At 38.0% G+C, this 25,037-nt stretch overlaps 2 protein-coding genes across 3 annotated transcripts in view; one reads left to right on the plus strand and one right to left on the minus strand.

Moving 5' to 3' along the window:
• CWC27 (CWC27 spliceosome associated cyclophilin) overlaps window positions 1-16,469 on the minus strand; it is a 175,874-nt gene extending 159,405 nt beyond the window's left edge. The window contains exons 1-4 of the mRNA XM_024578420.3: window positions 16,203-16,469; window positions 9,611-9,707; window positions 2,998-3,110; window positions 666-809 (exon numbers count right to left, since the gene is read on the minus strand). Coding sequence (XP_024434188.1) covers window positions 666-809; window positions 2,998-3,110; window positions 9,611-9,707; window positions 16,203-16,244 — 396 coding nt within the window. The 5' untranslated portion in view covers window positions 16,245-16,469. The remainder of the gene's footprint in view (window positions 1-665; window positions 810-2,997; window positions 3,111-9,610; window positions 9,708-16,202) is intronic.
• A 226-nt stretch (window positions 16,470-16,695) lies between these two features.
• Window positions 16,696-25,037, plus strand: part of SREK1IP1 (SREK1 interacting protein 1) — a 30,987-nt gene continuing 22,645 nt past the window's right edge. For both annotated transcript variants that reach the window (XM_024578463.4, XM_045186286.3), the window contains exon 1: window positions 16,696-16,870. In XM_024578463.4, the coding sequence (XP_024434231.1) occupies window positions 16,858-16,870 (13 nt within the window). In that variant the 5' untranslated portion in view covers window positions 16,696-16,857. The remainder of the gene's footprint in view (window positions 16,871-25,037) is intronic.

Consider the following 25,037-nt stretch of genomic DNA (forward strand, 5'->3'; position numbering starts at 1 on the left):
GTTGTGCTGTTTTTTCCCTTTCATCATCACAAAATCCAGCTTTGCCCAGGACATGAAAGCCATTCATATAGAACCAGCAGAGGGAGCTGGTTCACTAACGACGTCCAACATGCCTCAGACAAGACACACGGGGATGCAGTATTTACGAGAAGGGAAGAGAGTAAGAAAAGAGCCTTCAGAAACTCTTTTTACAGAAAACTGTTAAAAATTCTATGAAAATGACATTCTCTGATATAATGCTGATTGTGTGCAGGATTAAACAGGTATTATTGAAAGTAATATTTTTTAGGCAAACAGTTTTAATGTTAACATAACTTTCACTTTAAACTTAAGGGAATTTATCATTAACAAAATAAACTTCATACTACCAAATTTTATTACCTAAAAATTTCATACTACCAAACTTTATTACTCAGTATGAGCTGAGTGACATAGTAGCTAATACAGTTAGTGTGATTTTAGAAAAAAGAAAAATTTAAAGTCATAACCAATGCCTTACTTGAAATACACAAAAATATTCAGGTGGTCCCTCACAGCTCATTATAACAGAGATATATTCCATCATATTTGAAGATAAATAAATATTCTAGGCAATAATTTATGAAGGCAGCTCTTAGATAAGTTGATTATATATATCATAGAAGCCTAATACGATGAACACAAACCTTTCCAAAGATGGTGTGCTTATTGTTAAGTTCATCTGCTCGACCCAGTGTAAAGAAAAACTGGCTGCCATTATCATGGGGACCAGCATTTGCCATGGCAACCAGTCCTCTCCGATTAAAACGCAACCGTGAGTGGAATTCATCCTGAAGCATAAAAGAGAAAAGATTTAGTGAATGACCTCAGTTAAAAGGCCCTTCATATTCAGCTAACCAGCATGGGCCCCATATAGCTTCTAATAAAAAATGCTGAAGTTTTATTTAACTGTTTTTCAAATATAATCAAATCTAATATTTACTATTCCTTCAATGCTATTAAACTTGACTTCAGTAGCCTGTATGTTCTAAATATACTCAGTTACAAATTTAGCCTATTTCATGGAAAGCTGCCTACTTACACAGAGAAAGGGTTAAAGGGGAATAGATTTCTAGGAGTTATTCCCCAATTTTTGTCATCCATCAAAGTCATCTAAGCTTATAGAACCTGTATTTTTTCCCCAAGAAAACTACCTTTGAATCATTGCACAGTCTCCAGCTACTGCCCGCCCTCCCATCCCATTCTGAACGTCAGGAAACAACTGCTTTCTTCTTCTTTTTCTAACTCAACAAATCTACCAGGATCATGTTACGTGCTTTACTGTGCTTTTTAGAGTACTAAGTTGAATCTTCTCTGAACTGGCAATGGTCACATGTGCCATTTTTTCAAAGGCCGGTAGCAAGCCTGTCTAAGGTGGTTCTCTTGCTACGGTCAGACCACACAACACATATATTAGTTTCTTAGTTAATGGAATTTCTATCCAGGCCTGACACTAGACTCATTTATAATACAGCAATGTTATATAATCAATACTTTTCAGAAAGGAAGTTATGTTTCCCTTAATTAATAATTTTCAAGAGATTTGAACTCAAAGGACCATAACTATGTATACTGTATTAAGAATGACCTAATTGGAAAACTTACTAAAATAAGTTATTTCCTGAACATGATTAGCAAACATCTCAATTTAGAAATAAATTATCAAAAAGATCTATTCTCTTATACCAAGTAATAGAATAAAGGAATGATTCCTACTAGATTGAGGCTCTAAAATCATAGGGCATCTCAATTTGGTAAAATACAAACATCTGAGACACTTTTATAGCCATTCCACATTTTCTAAAGACATTATCATCAGGAAATCAAAGCAAACAGTTCAACTATTTTTCTCAAGAATCACATAGTGACCCAGTCAAAAATTAAAGGAAATTCTGTCCCATTAGTATAAACACAAAATCTTCAAAAGAAACTCCCATATTTTAAGAGCTGTTAAGGTTTACTCATTCAAAAAACATGATGTTGGTACCATCAGATTGATAAATAATCCTACTTTTGGCTTTTACTTGAACCCATTGTTATTCTTAAGAATGACATTAACTCTTTTCTTTTTAAGATTTTGTTGGCCATGTACAAATCACTGACTTATTAATATTCACACTTTTTTTTTCAAACAATTTTATGTTGCTTCTTCTTTTTCCCTTGTGATTTCCTATTCTGGCGTGCATTTTGTGCAACAGAGTTCTATCTATGGTGTAAAATTTAGACTCAACTCTATTATGGACTAAACTGTACTTCCCCCAAATTCATATTTTGAAGCTCTACCCCCAATGTGACTATATTTGAGACAAGGCCTGTAAGAAGTTGATATGGGTTAAATGAGGTCATAAGAGCAAAGCCCTAATCCAACAGGGCCGGTGCCCTTAGGAGAAGGGGAAGAGACACCCGAGCTCTCCCCCTTGACTATGTGAAAACATGGCAATAAGACAGCCATCTGCAAGCCAGGAAGAGAACCTTCACTGGGAGCTGCATGCCAGCATCTTGATCTTGGACTTTCTAGCTTCCAGAATAGTAGGAAGTAAATTCCTATTGTTTAAGCCACCTAGTCAGTGGTAGTCTGTTATAGAGGTCCCAGCAGGTTAATACAAAGTTCATATAATATTAAATAAAATGTTTTAAAATGGAATGGCATATGCAACATTCTAAAAATGTTTTACATTTACAGAGTTGCAGAGATCAGATACAGGCAGATATCAGGAAATATGTTATATAGTCCTTAATTATTTACTGACCTTTATCTCTACCTGAATTCAATCTAGCATAAAAGTTTATGATAAGATAACTTAGAATGCTTGATAGGGTAAGTGCTATTCTTATACCTGTGTAACTTTAAATATGTGATAGACACCTGATTTGGGGCACTAATGTGAAATGTATTTCCTTCTTGTAGGGCACAGTCATTTTCAATCAAATAACCCAAGCTGACTTGCAAATATATAATAATAATGAATTAGGTCTCACCTTGAATGGGGCTCCATAGATAGACTCTCCCCCAGTTCCTGTGCCAGTAGGATCTCCCCCTTGGACTATAAAACCAGGTACTACTCTATGAAAAATGGTCTTGTCATAATATGCTGGAAAAAAAATTATCAAGGTTTAAAACAAAGTGTATCTATACCAGAGTAAATACAACTAGGGTCATAAGATTTCCCCCCAAATGTTAAATAGGTTCCAAAACCAAAACCTTTTCTTCCCTTCTTATTATAAAATATCTTCTCAATGTATTACATTTTCTACAGAAGCCATGGTGGTGGTTGTTTTTGTTGTTGTTCATTTTGTTTGTTTGTTTGTTTTTACTTATTTCAAGGATTTTCTCAAATTCTGGATTACAATTTTCAAAATAAAAATTAGAGTTTTGGTATAGATCAGTGGTTCTTAACTGGGGGCAGAGAGGAACAATTTTGGTCCCTAAGAGAGATTTGTCAATATCCAGAAGCATATGGTTGTCACACATGAGAGATGCTACTGGCATCTAGTGGGTAGAGGCCAGGAATACAAGTGAACATCCTACCAAGTACAGAAGAGTCACCACAACAAAGAATTACTGGTCCAAAATGTCAACAGTGCAAAGATTGAGAACCCTAGTGGAGATTAATGCCTTATTTCCTAATTTTTCCTGTTTTCCCCATAGAAAATTAACTTACACAAACAATACAGAAACCCAAAATATATCAAAATAACTCAATGATGATAGTTCTAGCATCATCAATGTGCTACCCTCCCCCGCTGGGGAAATTTTCAATAAATAAAGAATCAACACAATATATAACTGAGTCAAATTAAACTCTCAATAAGTTTGCTAAATGATTGAAATTATTTATATTTTATATAAATAAATTATTTGGAAGCCACAGACATACAAGCGGATCATATATGATCTCCTAACAGTTACTGTCTGGAACCTAGAATCATTAGGGAGGCTCCACAGAGGACAGAGAAGCAGGGGACAGCAGGATCAGGGCAGGTCCACAAGGTAAAGCATGAGCACAGACTCTGCTGTGGGTGGAAGGGCAAGCATTAGGGTTTCACTGAATTGGAGAACTAATATTAATAAGTAGCAACAAGGACATATACACATAAGAAAAGATTTTTCAGCATCTTTAATGAGGGAAATGTGTATCAAAACTGCAATGAAATACTATTTCATACCCACTAAGATGGCTATCAATCAAAAAAAAAAAAAAGACAGGGAGGAGGTGGAGAAACTGGAATCCTCCTCCATTGCTAGTGGGTTGTAAAGTGGTACAGTCACTGGAAAAATTGTACTGATACAATTGCTGAGATAATTCATAAAGTACCTATTATACAGGTTCTTTGTGACACTGTAAGGGTCAAAACATGACTACAGTTTATCATAATTCATAAAGTACTATAATGCAGTACTTGCAGGCACCCTCATAATTATTTATGTTTGTAAAATAGAGCTGGATACAAAATTCATTTAAAAAAAATTATTCTGTAATCTAAGGACTTTATCCAGTACATAGGATGGACTGGAAGAAGTAGAAAGGAAGACCAACAGATTTTTTTCAATCCCTTCTCCCAGTGAAGAACTGTTGGGCTATTATCACAAGAGCTCCCCAGTGCAGACAAGTGCTCCTCAGTTACAAATAGACACTGTAAAAACCAAGAGGTATAAAAGTATCTCTCCTATATCACTAAGTAACCATTTACTTGGATTAACACTGTGTGTAGAGGAGGTCTGAGTTTTACTGTGTAACATTAAATTCATTTTTTTATTGAGATATAAGTAACATATAACATTATATTAGTTTCAGGTTACAACATAATGATTGGATACGTATTCAATATGGTGAAATAATCATGAGTGACGATGTCTAGCTAACATCTGTCAGCAGAGTTATTTTTTCTTGTGATGAGAACTTTTAAGAGCTACTCTCTCAGCAACTGCAAATATGCAATACAGTATTAACTATAGCCACCACGCTGTACCTGTAAGTTTCTCATTATAAAACTAAACATATAAAGTAACTCACAGAGTTGTTCTGAAGATTAGATAAGATAATGGAGAGGCAACCTATAAATTTTCAAGTTTAACACAAATGTAATATCAAACTTTAATATTTTTACTTAAATTCTACAAATTCCTATTCAAATATGAATGTAAAATATACTCTAGTCTATATCAGAAAACAAAAATAATCCCTTAGGCCCATAATATGCAGTCAATCACCAGTTTTTGAGTACATGATCAGATCTGCTTTATCAAAAGATCACTCAAACTTCCAGAATAGAGAATAGATGGGATGCCAAAAGATGAGAAAGGAGAGAGGATGAAAGGGAGGGAGGGAGGAAGAGAGGGGAGGGAAAGGGAAAAGGAGAGACACACACACACACACACACACACACACACACACGGAGGGAGGGATGGAGGGACACTACTTTTGTTCTAAGAGTCCAAACATTCTTGAAGTGAACAGACTCAAGACTCTCTGGGAAGTAGGATTGATGAGACTCAGAGCTCTATTAGATGTAAAGGAAGGGGGACATGAAAGAGGTCTTTATTTCTTGTCCTTTCAATTTTTAAAGTTAACTATACTTTTCTCCTATTTCTTTTTTAAAAATATTTTATTTATTTATTTTAGAGAGAGAGGAAAGGAGGGAGAAAGAGAGGGAGAGAAACACCGATGTGAGAGAGAAACATCAGATCAGTTGCCTCTTACATGCGCCCAATTGACCCAGACTGAACCTGCAACCCAGGCATGTGCCCTGACTATGAATCGAACTAGTGACCTCTTGCTGTACAGGACAACACCCAATGCACTGAGCCCCAAAGGTTAGGGCTTCTTTTCTCCTATTTCTTATTCTTTCAGCGCTCTTAGTTTTTTTACTTTAAGCCTTCCCCCGCTACTTACAGTCTTGTTGGGTGAATAAAATTATTATAATACTATGTATCATGTATGTCTGTATACTATGCATGTATATTGAGTAGAGATTTTCTATAAGTTCTCTACACCATAATTTTATATATTATCATGGCTAGAATTTCAAACATCTATACCCACTATTTTTACTTCCTTGTGATTTATTAATAATCACTGTTGAACTATGCATTTATAGTTTTTCATTTCCTTGAAATTTATTATTAAATCACTGTTGAATTATGTATTTACAGTAGTTTTATAGATTACTATGTGCTATAACAGATTTTGCCACTTATAATAATGTTGACTTTCTTTTTAAATTGCATGCACCATTCCCATAAGTATTTTAAAGAAAGAGGTTTATTATTTCATTATGCATGTTTATAATATCCTCCAGAATTTTCACTATTGAAAAAAGAAATTTATATATATATCAAATATAAAATGAAGTTCCAAACTGGCTATTCTGGTCCTGGCACTAGTCATTATAGTTTTTATTTGTGGCTGTACAATGAATGGGTATCATAATATATTCTAATTCTATTTCTGCCCAAGTACACATAGGAATTTATATTTGCATTTTTAAAGCATCTATATGTGCTTCTTCTAGAATCCTGTGTTTCGTGTTTAATTTGTAAATATTATCATGAATAAATTTATTTAAAAACTCCTTTTGTGGTTTCTCTGCCCCATTTATTTTAGCCTCTTTTTTTTAAACAGATATTTTAGTTTTGTAAAGATATTTCTTTTAACATCTTAATATATACTTATATGTGTCACTTCTAAAGAATTATTAAATTACTGGTAAAGGAGGAAGAGGATAAAAGATAACTGATAAAGCATGGATCCTGGAGAAATAAGGCTCAGTTAAAATAGAAGTAAAGAAATTAATAATCACTTAAGGCAAAAAAAAAAAAAATTAGTTTTCTTATCTGCCCTCCACTTTGTTTTGCAGACCTAAAATTTTACTTCTTCCTCATACTTCAGAGGAACTAATAAAATTATCAAAGCTAACAAGCTTCCCTTTCCTTCTTTTATATCTTTTTCACATACTTTTTAAGGTTCGATTTAAAATTTTTACTCATTTTTAAATGTTCACCTATCCTGCAAAGACCTATGATCCAAGATTAAGTCTATGTCATTGTAGATCTTTCGTTTTCATAAAAACTGAAAAACTTCCCCTGGACACAGAAACATGTACTATAAACATGTACTGTATGATCTCACTTACATGTATATAATAAAACAGCTGAACTACAGAACCAGAGAGCAGAATGGTGGTTGCCAGGGGTTGGGGGGTGGGGGAGCTGGGGAAATGCTGGTTAAAAGGCACACAGTTTCAGTTGCATGATGAGTGACTTCTGGGGGCCCAATGTACAGCGTGATGAATACAGTTATTAATACCATATTGAAAACCTGAAATTTGCTGAGAGAGTAGATTCAAGCGTTCTCATCACACACACAAAAAGTAAAACAGTAACGATGTGAAGTGATGGATATGTTACTAAACCTGACTGTGGTAATCATTTCACAGTACATGTATATTAAATCTTCACATTGAACACCTTTAAAAAATCATGTTGTATAACCTAAATATATACAATTTTGCCAACTGTCCCTCAATAAAACTAAAAAATAAAAAGATTCAGGACTTCCCTTCAACTGAATATTATTTTAGCTGAGAGCCATATCTGAGGCCATGCTCCCACTTCCTCATTTTTATTCACTTACCTTTTAATTATGGAAACCGTGTTTTTAAACAAATACTGCTATGCATGTCACAAGATCTAGGAATATTATTACTGTTCAGTAAAGAAATCCTAAATATAAATAAATCATAGAGCTACAGAATTAAAATGGGGCTCTCCGAATTATATTTTTTAAAACCTTGACTTTATTCATTTAGGATATATTGATTTAAATTACTCTGCTTACTTTTCTTATTATTTTTCTATTCTTATTCTCTTATTGTATTTTTAGAAAACAGGGAATAATTCCTTACTGCTGTAATAAGTCTCATCACTGCCTAACTTAGGCAATGTGTTTCTTCTTCACTGTCATATTAGATCCAGATGTCCTCTGTTTCTTCCATTCACCTGGTCATGGACTGTAATTTACCATTCATTCTTCCTAATGTTTTTGTGCTTTCACTCTTCGACTGCAAAATTTGAGCTTTTGATTCTTCAAAACGCCTTTCCAGAAGCAAGTCTGACTTTTCTGTGTCTACTGTGCTTCTTGACTCTTGACAGTTATTTAAGGCTTCTCTGACTCAACTACCTGTCTGACTCAATTTCCTTCCTGCCTGCTATAGCAATTATTAATAATGGCCTTTGCAGACATCTTTTTCTTTAGGGGCAGGGTTTTTTTTTGGGGGGGCAGGGTCTGGGTATATTTATTCCTGCAACCTTCCCTGATAATTACCTTAGTCTAATTATCTATTGAGAGAACTCTCGCTGTACTCTACGATTGGATATTTTTGAATTCTCTTTCACACCTTGCTTTTGACTCAAAATGCTGTTTTCTGATAACTTGAGTAACCTTATCTGTCTCTAAACATCAGATATAACTTAAAGGACAATGATTTGCCACAACTGAAGATATTCGAATCCATATGCAATGTCTTGTAAACACCAACAAATTACCAAAATGTATGAAATGTTTAGTTCTACAAGGAAATATTCTGAAGGGGAAGACAGTCGTGTAAATGTATACTTCTGTGAAGTTTGTTAAAAAGAAAAATAGTCACCTTATGACTCAAATCTAAAACATATTAGAGGGATTGATAACATCAGTGAATGCTGAATGGAAGGCTTGGTGGAGAAAGTGGAATTTTGAACAGACGTTAAAAAGTGAGTAGACTAAGCAGCAAAAAAAGAGAAGAAAAGGTATTCCAAAAAGGAAACTGAGGATATGAGGAGGTTGAGGATATGAAGGAAGCACGAGGATACACGTGACAGCGGAAAGGAAATGAGAAGGTACTGCTCAGGAGATACAGACGATCAGCTCAGACCACGGAGTTACTTAGCATGATAAAAGGAAAGCTGGAAAGCTGGAAAGCCACGCTGCCGGGAGATTCAACAAGCAGATGAATAAAAACGAGGGTGAAGGTATTATAGATGAAGGGCAGGGAGACCAGGTAAGAGGCAATTACAATGATGTAGGTGAAAGTCAAAGCGGTCTGGGGAGGACACTGGTAAATACAGTTGTGCGCTGGTTTTAGTCGTAGCTGACAGTGAAGATTCAAAGAGAAAAGTCCACTCGGCAATTCAATATGTAAATGAGAGCTAAGAAGAGAAGAAATGGCAGTGTTCTAAATTTAATAGTCATTTGGATGGAGTAACAACTGAAGAGTGAAGACAATAGAGAAGCAGAGGCAATCTCAGGGAACATCCATAGTTAGAGGATAAAAGAAAGAAGTGGAAAATAACCAAGGAGATGCAAAGGATCGAAGTTATCATTTGGTGAGATACATTTCTCTGTTAAAGATCTATAGATGTATTTTTTGGGGAAATTTTTTATCTCCTCTCTCCATTTCCTGACACATAGCTCAACACCACATCACTCATATCAACTCCTATTGTTCATCACTATTTAACACCAGTCTTCAATGTTGTAGATGAATACACTGCAGTTTATTTTTAAAGTAACAAAGTTTCCCATACAGAATGAAACTCAAGAATTATGATTACCTTCTAAACAAAGCTGAATGAAATTTCTGCAAGCTTTAGGAGCTTCTTTTGACCACAACTCTATATCAATATCTCCAGCCGTAGTTTTCAATAAAACCTGTAGAAAGAATATAACTTCATTACAACAAATCATCCTTTTGCTTGATAATCAGTTGAATGGCCTGTCAACTTGTAGCATTCACTAATGAGTCTTCAATTTTAAAATAAAAATTAGAAGCTTTGCTTGGCTTTTGTTGTTATACTCAAAAAAATTTCAGCTATTCATACAAGTCACTGTACATTTATAGCTTTCAAATACCATTCTGAGAAATAATTTAGGATTTAAGAAAAAATAGTATACACCTCATTTAATCACAGGAAAAAACTCATTCATTAAAAAATCAATAATTTAAACTTATTTTAATCAAGACCTTTTTTTCACAGAACTTCCAATAAAACTGGTGTAGCAAATTAAGAAATTAAAGAACAATGAACACAGGAAATTGTGACACTATAAGACAATTTTACAATTATACTTTTATATATAAACATTCTACTTTCTCATTCAAAATCATGCCATTCCTAATTTATGAAGGAATAGTCTTAATGTGATTCTGTCTTGTATATTATTAAAATGGTATGCCTGAAAATCACCATCTGCAGTAACCGGGATCCTGTGATAGCCTGCTTTCTACCAGCTCATAAAGTCAGTTACTCCCTGGTGCAACCAGCCATCCTTCAACAGCCAGAACCCCTCCTGAACCCACAGGAGGAAACAGCCTATAACTGTCTTACTAATAACCGGGAAAAATCAGAAAGAATGTTAGACTCTGATTTTGAACACTGTGGCACAGGGGGAGTTCAACTTCTCTAGGATCACTCTTTCTCCCGATGTACCAAGGTAGAGCAGTGTCAATCACTGATCAGTGGTCAATGATTTATGACCATCGCCACCATTTTAGAATGTTCTTGCAAATAAAAAGTATGCAGTGGGACTATGTGTTTTCAAACATGAGACTGATTCTCCTGGGAAGTCAGTATCAAGATAATTATTTTGATACTTTTTATTTTCCAAAACTCCTTTACCTAATTTCCACAAAGTTTTTGCAGCTCAGCACCCTCCCCAACTCATTATATAGGTGCCCCAAAGAAGTTACAAATCGCCCAGCGTCTTGGAGCCTGTTAATAGCAAAGCAGCAATAGCATTTCTCTCTGCTCCCTCCCCATCCAGTGTACTTTTGGTCAATTGCCTTTCAATTTATGTCTCAGAAGCCCAGATTATATTGCCATAATTTACATAACATTGATGAATTTGTTGTATATTTTGGGCTTTTATAGCTCCATCGCTCTTTTATAACTATTCTTCAAAAACCAAGGGGTTGGAGGAGATGGAAACACGTATATTACAGTAGTTTTTAAAATGGATTCCTGAACCTTTAAAGAAATATAAAAGAACTAGAAATGCAAATGTGCATAATTTTCTCAATTAATCCATTACACGTCCTCTACAAAAAGAAGGGAACATTTGTTGAGTGCCTTCCATGTGTCAGCAAACACTACAAATCTTATCTATTTTAATCTTCACCTACAAGGAAGTTATGATTACTCCCACTTTACTTCTAAAGAAACAGAGACTCAGAGAAAGTAACTATATCCAAGGTCTCACAGTGAGTGACTTAAGCCCAAGGCTGTCTGGCTGTGAAGCCCATGCTTTTTCTATACCGCCATACTGCCTCCACCAAGTTCTCGATGAACTCCTTACCATACAGGAAAAAACAGTCCATCAAGCTCGAGGGCCTTGCCACAAGTCTGAAAAGAAATTCCCAGTCACCCTGGTCAGACTGATTGAAATAGAGAACAGTGCCTAAACCAAAAGCAATCCATATTGGCTGGACATGAGCAAGGTCTTCTAACTAGGCTTGGCATGAAACAACGCCCCAAAGAGATAATCCATATCTCTTACATATGGTGACAAGCCACCCAACTGGATTCTCACTCTCCTGAGAAGGATACATTTGGGATTCTGAGGGGCTAACTCCCTCTACCTCAGACTGTGTAACACCTGATTTTCCAGGAGGCCTGACGTACATCCAATGTCAAAACTACAGTACACTTAAAAACACAATGTCCGGTCTTACTTCATTATGCCCTCCTTAACTTGAAATAAAGAGTGATTGGTAAAGGGAACCTAGACATGTCTGCTCCTCCTTGCAATTCTAAGGCAGTGATCTCCAGGGTTTTTATAAGTGCGCATCGCTATCAGCAAAAAAGAAAAGGTGGAGGGGAGGGAGGTCAGGACTTGCACATACACCCCCAAAATATGTATATTTAAATACGTGTAATACTATATTATTCTAGTATTATATTATAAAGGGGTAATACAAAATAAAAAATGTAAAGGGTTACAAAACAACACTTTTTAAAAATAATTCTTAATGTAATTTTCTTTCCTAATGATACAATGAAACCTTTTATTTGGAATAGCTTTATTGAGCTCTAACTCACATGCCAAACAATTCACCCGTTTAAAGCGGTTTTTAGTATAATTCAATTTAGTCCACATCACAGTTCTGCAACCACCACTGTTGACTATTTCCAGAACATTGCATCACCCCCAAAAGAAGCCCTGTGCCCATCAGCAGTCACTCCCCATTTCCTCCTACTCCTACCCCACAGTAACCACTAACTGACTTCCCGTCTCCATGGATTGGCCTATTGAACATTACATACAAATGGAATCATATTATGTGTGGCTTTGGTGCCTGGTTTCTTTCACTTAGCCTAATGTTGCTTTCAAATTGTAAAGGACCATCTTCCAGTCCTACACACTTAATTTTTAAATGTCTTGAAAATCACAGTGGCTTTATATTCTTTATATTCTAAATATGTCAAAGCACAAGGCTAAGTTTACCATTAACAATAATAAATAGAAACCACTATTCCAAGTGATTTTCATTATAATTTATAATTTCTGAAAGACTCCCCACGCTGAGGCATCAGCTCTACCCACTTCTTATGGGTCGCTTATGTTCAACCTGAAACTTGTGAGTGCTGGGTCAGTTCATCTAGATGCCATGGAATGTAGACCCATCTAGCAAGGCATCAGGAAAAATGACATCATGATATGTAAAATGTGACTGAGTAACTGAACTTGTATGTTCCTTTTTACATATAAAATAGTGCATTTAAACAAATGAAGGAGAAAATAAATACAAACAGAAGCATATAGATTTTCTCCTTGCATCACATGGATGGTTTTGCACACCCCTGAAGTGCGCACTCACTGGTTTAGAAACCACGGCTCTAAAAACAAACTAGTGCACATCATCCCCACCCCCTCTCCAGTCAGGTTCCCCAAATTCCAACACCGACCCTTCCGCTTACAAAGGGTAAGGTACCTTGGGCATGATGTCTATTTCCGCGACTAAATTTTCTTGTCTAAAAGTGGGAATAAGAATAACCTCATAGGTTTGTTGTGATGACAAAATGAGTTATTACACATAAAGTCCTTAGAACAGCACCTGACAAGTAGTAGATGCTTAAAAAATGGTAGCTGTTACCGTTGCCATTATTATTTTCATACAATTTTTTTTGGACACAGGCCACTTACATCTTGTAAAAAGAATGCAAATATGGTTGGACCACCTTCTTACCAGGGTCTCTTAATCCTCACTGATAAGCCACTGAATTAAAAAAGAAGCCACATGGTTCCCTCCTCCTTTGGCCATACATTCCTATTGGCTGTCACTATTCTGTCAGACATCAGCGGCTCCTTTAAAGAAAGCTCCCAAATAGAACAATACTTTGAAAGTACAGTGGTACCCCGGTACTGGGAACTCCAGACGAGCGCCCAAACTAACAAGTACCCAACAATGAAGCACTTTCTCTTGCACAGTGGCGTAGTGACTCATACAAATTCTAGCAAGTGCAACAAGTTCCGAGCAAGCGCCGAGTGCTGAAACATTTTTTTCTTGTCAAAATGCAACAAGTACAAGGTTTGATGAGTTCTGAAGCCAATGAGTACCACGGTATGACTGTAAAATGTTTCTTAAGAATAAGTATATGTTAATATATAATTTAGATTAAATGATCATAATATCTGGAAATTTAATCTTCAGTGGATAAGGAAATTTCTATCAAGTAGTTTTTTGTGCATCCTCAGAGGCCCAAGTTACAGCACAAGAGCCAAACACATTTATGGAAAATTGCCAGGGGTCAGCCAGCATTATTATGTGTCAATTACTTCCCAAGGTGGAATTATACTCTTTGAACAGAAGAATTTTGGCCTGTTTATTCCGAATATCTCTACAGTGGAACCTCAGTTCTCCAACTTAATTTGTCCTGGAAGGCTGTTGAGAAGCGATTTGTGTGAAAACGGAATCTCCTTTGTTTGTCGCCTGAGAGACATGCGACTGCCCATACAGGTGTCAGCATGAAAGGGCTGTGTAGTTGAGAACCAAAGTTTTTTGTTCAACAACTGAGACATTTTTCCCATGAACAACTTGGTCAAAAACCAAATCATTCCACATGGGAGATGTATATCCTTTCAGTACTTAACGTAACATTAGACAGTATAAGCACTAAACAAACATTTATGGAGCAAACTTGTTATTACATCTGCTTTGAATTCTTTCCAGGCCAACATTTTTGCCATTCTCTCTATGGTATAGAACTCTGAGGCTTTAATGCCTTCAATCAGCCTTATGCTGGAAAAAGTCCCAAACTGTTTTTGAAGTAAGACTTGAGCCATACCTGCTGCTCTCCCTCAGCCCAATTCTATTCAGAAGAAGGACAGTATCTATCACAATTTACATACACTTATTTGCATGATTATTTGATCAATATATATATCACTTGAATAACTCCACTGTAACAGGGACAATGCTGGCTTTTCTTTCCATGGCATTTCTAAAACCAAGCACAGAGCCTGGCACGTGCTAGATGCACATGTACCTTTGTTAAAGGCTTTCATCTTTATGACCATGTAAAGCCTTCCTCCAGAGTGAAGCAACTAAGTTTGTCCTTGACCAGCAGCAGTATAATCTCAAACTCACTGATGCTTAATATTTTCAGAAGAAAAATACAGTATTAATTCATCCATTCATTCAGTACATACTTGAACTTCTCCTACCACGTATCACACACCATTCTAGATTCTTGTCTCTGTCCTCACAGTGCTTGCATGCCATGGGAGGAGAGGGGGAGAGGAAGGATTGAGTAAACAATAAACAATAAGTACTATAGAAAAAAACTGAAGAGATTAAGGGGACCAGGGAATGCTGGGATGCAGGACATGAATGAGGTGTGCTATTATACAGAGAGTAGACATGTAAGAATACGTCTAAGGTGTCTGTTAAGGTGACATTTGAGCAGGACAAGAGTATATTAGAGAAAGGAACAGCAAATGTCAACACCTTGCCTAGCAGGATAGGCAATGTATTCACTCTCTACCAGGATTTATTAACTGGGGGTGATATCACCCTCAAAAAACATCTGGAAATAAAAAGAGCAGGTATTCTGGGTTTTCACAATGACGTGGGGTAGTGGTGAAGAGTGGAGAAAAGTTCAAAAAACATAGAATTGAAAGAACTGCTTTGCTCAAAATACCTACTAAATTTTTGCTGGGGTTACCAATCACAACATTTCTGTTATTCTTTTCAAATTGCCCTCATTATATTACCAAATGTCAATCAGCAAAATATTGCATAAATACCTTGTGATATACGCAGGAAAATTTAGTGTAAATTTAGTTTACCCTAATATAACTGTAATGTTTCAGTCCCACCATTTTCTACATTATGCTGGTTCATCATGTTTCACTGGTGTTACACTCTAGGTCTCAGATCAATTCAGATGATAGTCCATTACTGACTCCTCTGCTTCGTACTGCATATAAACACCTTGGAAGAGAATTGGCATACCTTGACTATCAAATCAATTAGGAAATCATTCTCTCATTCCAGTATGTAAACATTTCCCATGCCCCCCTTGCTCTGACAATCATCTCATGTTTTAAGACCAGCTCAAAAGACATCTCCTCCATGAAGCTTTTCCCAACTTTCCCAGTTGCTCACTTCTCAGTTCTACCCTAAGCAGTATGCTCCTCTCTCCATAAGAAGCCTGCCAGACATATCATAAGGCTTTTCTTTACCTGTTTTGCCTCCAAACTAAACCATAAGTTCTTCTAGGGCAACAACTAGACCTTATCCATCCACGTTTGTATTCCAGCACCTAGTATAGTACCAGGGGCCTAGCAGGAGTTCAAAGGTTATAAAATGAATGGAGAAAGAATGAAATGCAAACAAAAAAAACAAGTAAAATTTTTAAATGTACTTGGGTTTTTACCTAAGAACCTAGAAAATGCCTGCATGACTTAGGTTGAAGCAAGAAATAGTGCCACATAGCTCGTAGATGGAGAAATCTCCACTTGGGGACTTTTTCAAAGTATACATATGCTGAAAAGTGCCAATAGATGGTTTTCGATGCAATCCTGATCAGAGGCAGGGAAAAGGACAAGACATCCGGTGATCTCTCCCAACCCTAACACCCCAGAACTCCCTTAATCGGGGAGGTATCACCTTTGGGAACCCAGGTATCCTAGATGGGATCTCACCTTCCCGTTTGTCGGAGGCTCCTGAATGTAGATGTTGCTCATGCTGGTCAGTGCTCAGGATGCTCCTCCTTATTGGGGACGAAAACAGATGGCTGATCACTATAGTTATCCTCCTATCACCCTTCCTTGAGTCGGGTGGTCGCGAAAAGCTCCAGTCTGACAATATACCGAAAGAAAACGACACCAACCACTATCTTTTCCCAAAACTAGCCCTCACGGACGCCGCCATCTTGCTCCCGGACCTGAACACCGCTAACCCTGAGAAGGGGGATTCTAATGGCCTCCAGGGAGAGAGAAAAATTATTAAGCTCTTATACAGATAAATTTAATTTGTATTAAAGCTTTAATAAGAACTATTCCTAAGTCTTGGTGTTGTTTACTTCACTACATTGTATGCAGTTCTCATTCATCCCCCGTAACTGTCAGTAATGGTTCGGACCACGTGTGTTCTGCAATATGAGTCCCCCGGAAACTGAATCATCGGCCACTTGGTTCCCCTCTGGCTAGAGTTTTAGAGGGCCTTCCGGACTATCCCCGAGCTGCCGCGGCGCGGTTGGAGGAAAGACCACCCTCGCCGTACGTCGCCCTCACAGCCGGCGGGAAGTGAGCGTGCACTCGAAAGCTTAGGGCTCCTGCGATCCTTTTTATCAGCGCCATGGCAGTCCCAGGTGAAGACCAAACAGCAGGGCCGCTGGGTTTGAGCGAGGAAGGAAGCGGGTGAGGTAGGCTTGGGTTCGCTGGGGTAGGGAGTAGCGCCCACGGCACTTAGGGAGAGGCGTTAAAATTGACAGGTTCCTTTGGTTTACGTGAAGAAGCTTACACTCCAAAAATGAGCTCTGATGGAAAGAAGCAAACTATCTCCCTCGCCCCAGCCAGACTCCAACTGCACTGGGTGGATCACAGGGCAAGTGTAGGATCGGGAGGCAGTAACTAGGCCTCGCTGGCCGGTGCCCGAGAAAAACTGACTTGACTTTGATACAGCTTTAAAATAAAATTTGAGGTGGGAACACTTGGCGTACCCAACTAGCCAGAGGCATTGTCTGTAGTTGAAGTCAGTGGGTATCTGGGGTTCTGCTTCTCTCTTCCTGTTGTATGTAGTTGCTGTGTGGCTGTGCACCGGTCGCTTTGCCCAATGGGCTTCAGTTTCTGCGTCTGTAAAAGATTTATCAATTTATGTCTGTGGTGACTAACAGCCCTCAGATCTTTGCCCAGTGGGTACCGACCGAAAAACGGTGCACCCTGCGGTGCTTCAGAGATCCTGTCCACAACTACCAACTTCGTAGGAAGTTCTAGTAGGGAAGGGCATCTCCTTAAACCAGTTTCGCCACGGTGTTTTTTTTACAGAACACTGCTTGCAGGAGATAGTTTGAGAAATGTACCCCCTACATACACACGCACACACGGACTTGGAGATTCCCAGTGCACTTTAGCATAGAAAAGACTGAGAAGCGCTGTGGTTCAGAAGTTCTAACTTTGGTTTAACCTACCCTTCCCAGTACAATTTGACCAAGATTGTTCTGTGGCAGCTTTTTCTGAACCTTATTTTACAGAAAACTGTTGTGGAAAGTTGTGCTTTTCTACCAACTGTACTTTGGGGAGGAGCACAGGGGGGATTGTGAGAGAGGAAAGATACACTCGCTCATACACATAATGTTTTTTAAGTGCCTGCTGTGTGCTAGGCGCTTTGCCAGGCATTGAGAATACAATGGTGAGCAAAACGGTTGTTCTTCAAACAGAATTTAGTAAATAGCAGTGAGGAGTGATAAAGCACAAGAAACTCAGACTAGTGTATGGCAGGGAAAATACAAAACCTACAAAAGGAGCAAAAAATAAAGGCAGCTAACAGGAGACAGGAGGGGACAGAAGGCCTTTCCAGAGGATGTGGAATTTAGGATGAGACCTGAATAGTCACAGGAGGGATGGACAGGTGGGAGAGGAGGTTGCAGCCAGAGGGACCGAGCTTGTAAATTGCAAGTGGAAATGCGTGAGAGGAGGAAATGAAAGACTTTAGTGTGGATGGAACTCAGAATGTAAATGGGAGAGAAGTGAGAAATTAACTGGAGAGATAACAGCAGCTACTACTTGGGAAGCATTTACTGTGTGTCAGATGTGACAGACACTGTGTCAGACATTCACACCCACACTGAGCTAGGTATTAGTACTTCCACTTTATATGAGGATACTGAGGGGCAAGAAATCAAGTAACTGGTCTATTATGAGACAGCTAGTAAGCGACAGGTCAGTCTGGCTCCTCTGGACCCTGTGTGCTTTATACGTTTTCCCATGTTACAGTATAATTTACAAGGTAGTTTCCAGCTCTTCAAGGACTTCGTAAGCCATAATAGAATTGGAATATTTTCCTAAGAACAATAGAAAGCCACCTGAGGGTATTTAAACAGATTCCCATTTTGGAAAGATCCTTCTGGCTGCATAGCTTGGAGGGGAGCTGGTTTGGAGCAAACACACCAGTTAAAAGTAATTCTGGTTATGTTCTGATAATGCCTCAGGTATGTTCTCAGTAGGAAGGGAGAGAAACAGATAGATTGGGGATGTAATTTTGGTGGTAGAGTTAGGAGAATGAGTGACTGAGTCAACATAGGGGATGGGAGAAGAAATGTCTGGGCGGGGCTAGTTACTGACACAGGCAAGCCCTGAGAAGGACGGGTTTGAGAGCGATGACGACTTTGGTCTGGGGCTTTTGTTGAGGTGTAGTCAGACATAGGAATGGCAGGACCTAATAGACAGTGAGAGATACAGTTTGTGGTTAGGGGAGAAGCCAGAGTTCAAGATGACAATTTGATGTCGTCCATACATGTAATAAGCACTAAGTCTCTGCAAAGTGGATATCTTCGCTCAGGTGAAGTGTGTGAAGGGAAGGCATGTGTCGCTGAAGCCTGGAGAATATCAACACATGAAGGGCCGTCAGAAAAACCAGTGCGCAGGGTAGATTGCCTGTCTGGGCATCCGGACAGGTCAAGTCAGCCCAGGTGATCTGTGCATCCAAAGTTGACCTGCTGCCACTGTCCTTCTCACTTCAAGCAAACATTTTGAGCACCCCCACGGGATAGGCACTCTGGGGGACACGGTGTCCCAGTCTGTGCCCTCATGAAACTTGTCTAGTAATGAAAATGTGCTGCTTAGGCAAAAGGACAGCAGTGATTTTTTAAGAAGTCCTTGAAGTTCCCTTAAACTGAGACCCGTGTTATAAAAACTTAGACCAATTCAAAATAATGTGTTAAAGTATAATAATCTTAAATTGTGCCATTAAGCTAGATAGTAAGACATAATTGAACTGTTTAAATCAGAAAAAAAAAAAAGGAATAATAGGCATGACAGCACTGTAAAAGTATAATGAAAGTACCATTAGCAAATATAGATACAGAAAATGGTAAGATAATTTTTTGATCAATCCAGATAGTGATTTGAAGGAAAATAGGGTTCCATCAGAAACACTTTGAGATAATCATCAAAAAGGACAGTATTGTTATGCTCTTTTATTTTTAGGTGTAGTGCTCATATGGATTCAGCATGGCATTTCTTGGGTGGTCGTGCTAGAGATTATTACAGGGTATTACTATGAAGTAACAAGGCTGCTTTGCACAAATGAAAACTGGCCTCATCTATTTTATGGTCACCTACTTCAGCTGTTTTTCCACAGCACTGTGTATAAGCTTACACTATTATGTAGGTAACAATGAAGTGTGCACTCCCTTAGTAAGGGAAGCCATAGACTCTTAGTCGTTATTAAAGAAATTACATTTAAACACAGGTGCCAGTGAAGTTTACCTTCTTTTACAAACCGCTTTTCCTGCTCACAGTTTAAATTAGTTCTGACATTCATTTTAAGTCTCTGTTTCCCGTGAAGAGCTGACCTGGCGGAAGTGGCAGTCTGGGTTACTGATGTACTTGGTACAGGAGCTCTGTTTTTTCTTCCTTCCGGGAAATCTGTATGACCAAGGTAGGGTTTTCTGTAGCCAGATTAACAGTTCGTCTGGCATATCAGAAATGAATCAAGTCCTTAAGCACATTACAATAGCATCTTACTAATAAAGAATTCTGAATTATACTGCATCCAGTTTCTTTCCCCTCTTAAGCCGTACTACACATAATTTCTTCTCTCTCTAGTTTATGCTGCACATAGCAGCTGAAATAATTTTTCTAAATCACGTATTTGATCTTGTCGTTCCTGGGAGGATTGATTCATCTGTGAATTTAGCGTTTCTCTTCACATGACTTAACCTTTCTGAGGCTCAGTTTCCTTGTCTCTATAATGAAGGAGTTGATGATCGTGCCTTTTTTCCCTTCTAAATTCTTGAATGTCAAAGCTCCCCATCTCTGCAAGAAGGAAGTGCATGCTCCGGAGCATGGCCAAGTCACTCCTGCCACCCTTTCCTCCCACCTCTCCGCTCATGCATTCTGCAGTCTAAAGATATGGCCAAGCATTCCCAGAACCTCTCAGGTGCTTTTCTACTCACTTACTTTTGTTCTTACTGTCCCTCTCCTGTGCAGACTTACCTGTGAGAAGTTTTCCTGATCCCTCAGCAGAAAGCCTTGCCTGCCAGTTCTTCCTGCTTATTAATAGAGCTATGTGTCTTTTATGCTGGCATGTTCTAGCCTGTATCACAGCTGCAGGTGCATTGTCCTAGATGACCTAGTATATTGTAGTTTCCTTTAATACAGGAACTTTACTTTACCCATCTTTATTGTTTCTCTAACATCATTTGAGAGTTATACCCAGAATAGGTAAATAATACTTAAGAGGGTTGATCACTGGAATTGCTGCTGAGTGGAAACTAGTACTCAAACAGTCTGAACTAGACTGAAGTCTTGATTCTGTTTCATTAGATAATAAATTAAACATCTCCATGTCTCTTTTAAAATATATTTTATAGATATTAGCACCTATATGCTATAAAATATGACCACAGTTTGAATTTTAAAAGCAGAAGAAATTGAAGCCACCTTTAAGGGTCCTCAAATTATGATAACTAAAACTAACATGGGGTAACCAAGTATAAAACTTAACGTGTTACAAACAGGAAAGGAATCTAATTTAATCAGATTAAAAATAGAAAGGACAGAGGTGATTGTAATTGCTAACTACTTAATAGAAATAAAACTTAGTTATTTAAGCTGTTTACTTTTAAATTTAAATGATTATAGAAAATATTTTAATATAAAGAAAACCTTGGCCCTGGCTGGGTAGCGGAGTTGGTTAGGGGCTCGTCCCGTCACACCAAGGTTGTCTGTCCGGCTCCCAATCAGGACACGCACAAGAATCAACGGATGAGTGCGTAAATAAGTGGGTCGACAGATCGACGTTTCTCTTTTCCCTCTCTCTCTTTCTCTCTGTCTCTGTCTCTCATCAATAAATATAAAATTAAAATAAAAAAAGAGAAAACAATTTGACAGCCTTCCCCAAGTCTAAAGTCGTAAGAGAGAAATATATCATTCAGTTACACGTATCACTGTTAAACTTTCCAATAACTACATTGCTAGCTTGGAAACATTAGGTGATACGAAAATTCAGGAACGTAAAGTTAGGTCAGCATGACGGCTTGCCTTACCTTTGGGGGCCGCTGAACAACCGGAGGCAACTGTGGGGACCCTCCAGCCCTTTCTCTCACGTTTTCTCATTCGTCTAACCATGTCCCTAGAGTTTGGTCTTCTCTAACCTTCATGTTCTCTCTTCCTTCTTTGCCCAACTGTTAACTTTTTTTTATCTTTTATGATAACTACTTTACTAAGCTATAATTTACATGTTAATATGCACAAATCACAAATGTATAGCTTAAAGAAGTATACATATGCATATACACATATATAAACATGAAAGCAACATGTAGAAGAGTGCTTATAGTATGTTGTATATAAAAATTATATATATAATATGAATTATATATAGATTTTATTTAAAGAGAGAGGTATGTAAAAAAATCTCTATAAGGATGTATATTGGTTACCTGAAGAAAGAACTGGGTCTTGGGGAAGAAAGGGTAAGAGACATGCCACTATGCACCTTTGGTAACTTTAAAATTTTAAGCATGTGAATAAATGACCTTCTCAAAAACCAAACCAAGAAACCTCACTCAAGCCAAATCCCAGTACTCTGAAGAGTTGCTGTCATGCAAGCATTCTTTGACAAAAGGCAGTGATTGCACCTGAAAATATTTCAGAGAAGTTACATTATAGACTTTCAATAGAACTTTATTAACTGATGGTTTTAGGAACAAATTTCAGAGGTTTATATTCCTTGCATTCATTAAATGTATACAGGGCTTACTCTGAATTGACAATTCAGTTAAACAACTTGAGCCATAGGGAAGGGCATAGGTAATGGGGCTGGTCCATTACCTCCCAGTAAGTTACAGGGGTAGAACAGATCAGTTTCTCTGGATGCTGGACCATGCCAGAGAATTTTGTATACAACTCAGTGCTTAGCACAGTATAGAGTTGTTACGAGGTCTGCAACAACTATTTCTTGCCTTGAGGTTCAAACTTAAGAAAATACTTCAACAGTGCGGAATATGTAACTTCTGTAGCCCCCAGTCATCAGCTATGAAACTAGACAGTGTCTGCAGTGCCACTGGCCTCTCTGAGGCATGACAGGCCCTAGAAGAAAAGGAATATAAGAAAGAAGGATAATAGAAATCAAAAGACAGAGACACATGGGAAATTTCTGGGGTGACATTCAATATCTTGATTTGGGTGACAGGTGGAAATATATATATATAACTTTTAAATAAATATATATATAAATATAACCTTTTCAATCTTTCTTATTCTGATAAGTGAAAATGGACTCCCAGTATAGATTTTAATGTATGCTTTACTTACTATTATTTTTTGTTTATATATTTTTAAAGTATATTTTATTGATTATGCTATTACAGTTGTCCCATTTTTTCCCCTTTATCTCTTTCTGCCCTGCACCCCCATTCCCTCCAGCATCCCCCCACCTTAGTTCATGTCCATGGGTCATACATAGAGTTCTTTGGCTTCTCCATTTCCTGTACTATTTTTAACCTCCCCTGGTCTATTTTGTACCTACCAATTATGCTTCTTATTCCCTGTACCTTTTCCTTCCACTCTCTCCTCTCCCCCTCCCCACTGATAACCCTCCATGTGATCTCTATTTCTGTGATTCTATTCCTGTTCTAGTTGTTTGCTTAGTTTTTTTCTTGTTTTTGTTCTTTTTTAAGGTTCAGTTGTTGATAGTTGTGAGTTTTGTTGTCATTTTACTATTCATAGTTTTGATCTTCTTTTTCTTAGATAAGTCCCTTTAACATTTCATATAATAAGGTCTTGGTGATGATGAACTCCTTTAACTTGACTATATCTGGAAAGCACTTTACCTGCCCTCCCATTCTAAATGATAGTTTTGCTGGATAGAGCAATTTTGGATGTAGGTCCTTGCCTTTCATGACTTTGAATACTTCTTTCTAGCCCCTTCTTGCCTGTAAGCTTTCTTTTGAGAAGTCAGCTGATAGTCTTATCGGCACTCATGGGTAACTCCTTTTTTCTTGTTGCTTTTAAGATTCTGTTCGTATCTTTAATCTTGGGCAATGTAATTATGATGTCTTGGTGTGTGCTCCTACTTGGATCCAACTTCTTTGGGACTCTCTGAGCTTCATGGGTTTGAATGTCTATTTCCTTTACCAGATTGGGGAAGTTCTTCACTGTTTTTTCAAATAAGTTTTCTAAGTCTTGCTCTTCCTGTTCTCCCTCTGGCACCCCTATGATTCGGATGTTAGAATGTTTAAAGTTGTCCCAGAGGTTCCTAAGCCTCTCCTCATTTTTTTTGAATTCTTGTTTCTTCATTCTGTTCTGATTGAATATTTCTTCCTTCTGTTCCAAATCATTTGAGTCCTGGTTTCCTTCCCTTCACTGCTGGTTCCCTGTATATTTTTCTTTATTCCACTTTGTATAGTCTTCACTTCTTCCTTTATTTTGCATCCATACTCAATAATTTCTGTGAGCATCCTGATTGCCAGTGTTTTGAACTCTTCATCTGATAGGTTGGTCGTTGCTTAGTTCTTTTTCTGGAGTTTTGATCTGTTCTTTCATTTGGGCTGTGTTTCTTTGTCTCAGCGACCTGTTATGTTGTAAAGGGCGGAGGCTTAGGTGTTCTCTGGGTGGGGGGGGGCAACCCACTTCACTGTGTTATGGTGATATACGTAGGGGTGGGGTCAGAGAGGGAATAATGCCACTTGCTTGGCTCTCGCCCCACTTTCAGTCACCTCCCCCATTTCCCACAAGCTACTGGGCCCTTCTGGTGCTGATTCCAGGGTGGGTGGGTTTGTGTACATTCTGGGACCCATGGGTCCCTCCAACAGATTCTCCTGGGGGACTGGGAGGGCTGAGCATCTCTTCACATGTTTAGAAACTGTTTGTTTCTTTTTCTTTGAAATTTCTGCTCAGTTTCTTTGCCTTTTTTTTTATATTGGTCCTTGGTCTTTTTCTTAATGATTTGTAGGGTAATTGCCCTTTGTTGGTGCTATGAGTTGCAAATATTTTTTCCAAAGTTTTTGTGTGTCTTTTCAGTTTGCTTTTGGTAGTCTTTGTCATTCTGTTTTTTTAATGTAGTCAAATAGGATTTTATCCAAAGCCTTTTTGGATTATAGGTCATGATTGTAAAGGAAGAGGGGCAGGCTCTATTACTCTAAATAGCCCTAGCAAACTTCAAGCTTAAATATCCTCGCACATTCTTGTGCTTATTGATTTTAGAGGGAGGGGGAAGAAGAGAAAGAGGGACACATCAATGTGGGAGAGAAACATTAATCAGTTGCCTGTTACAGGCCCCAGCCAGGGACCGTGCAACCTAGGCAAGTACCC

This window comes from Desmodus rotundus, chromosome 1 (assembly GCF_022682495.2).
Source record: "Desmodus rotundus isolate HL8 chromosome 1, HLdesRot8A.1, whole genome shotgun sequence".
Classification (NCBI taxonomy): Eukaryota; Metazoa; Chordata; class Mammalia; order Chiroptera; family Phyllostomidae; genus Desmodus; species Desmodus rotundus.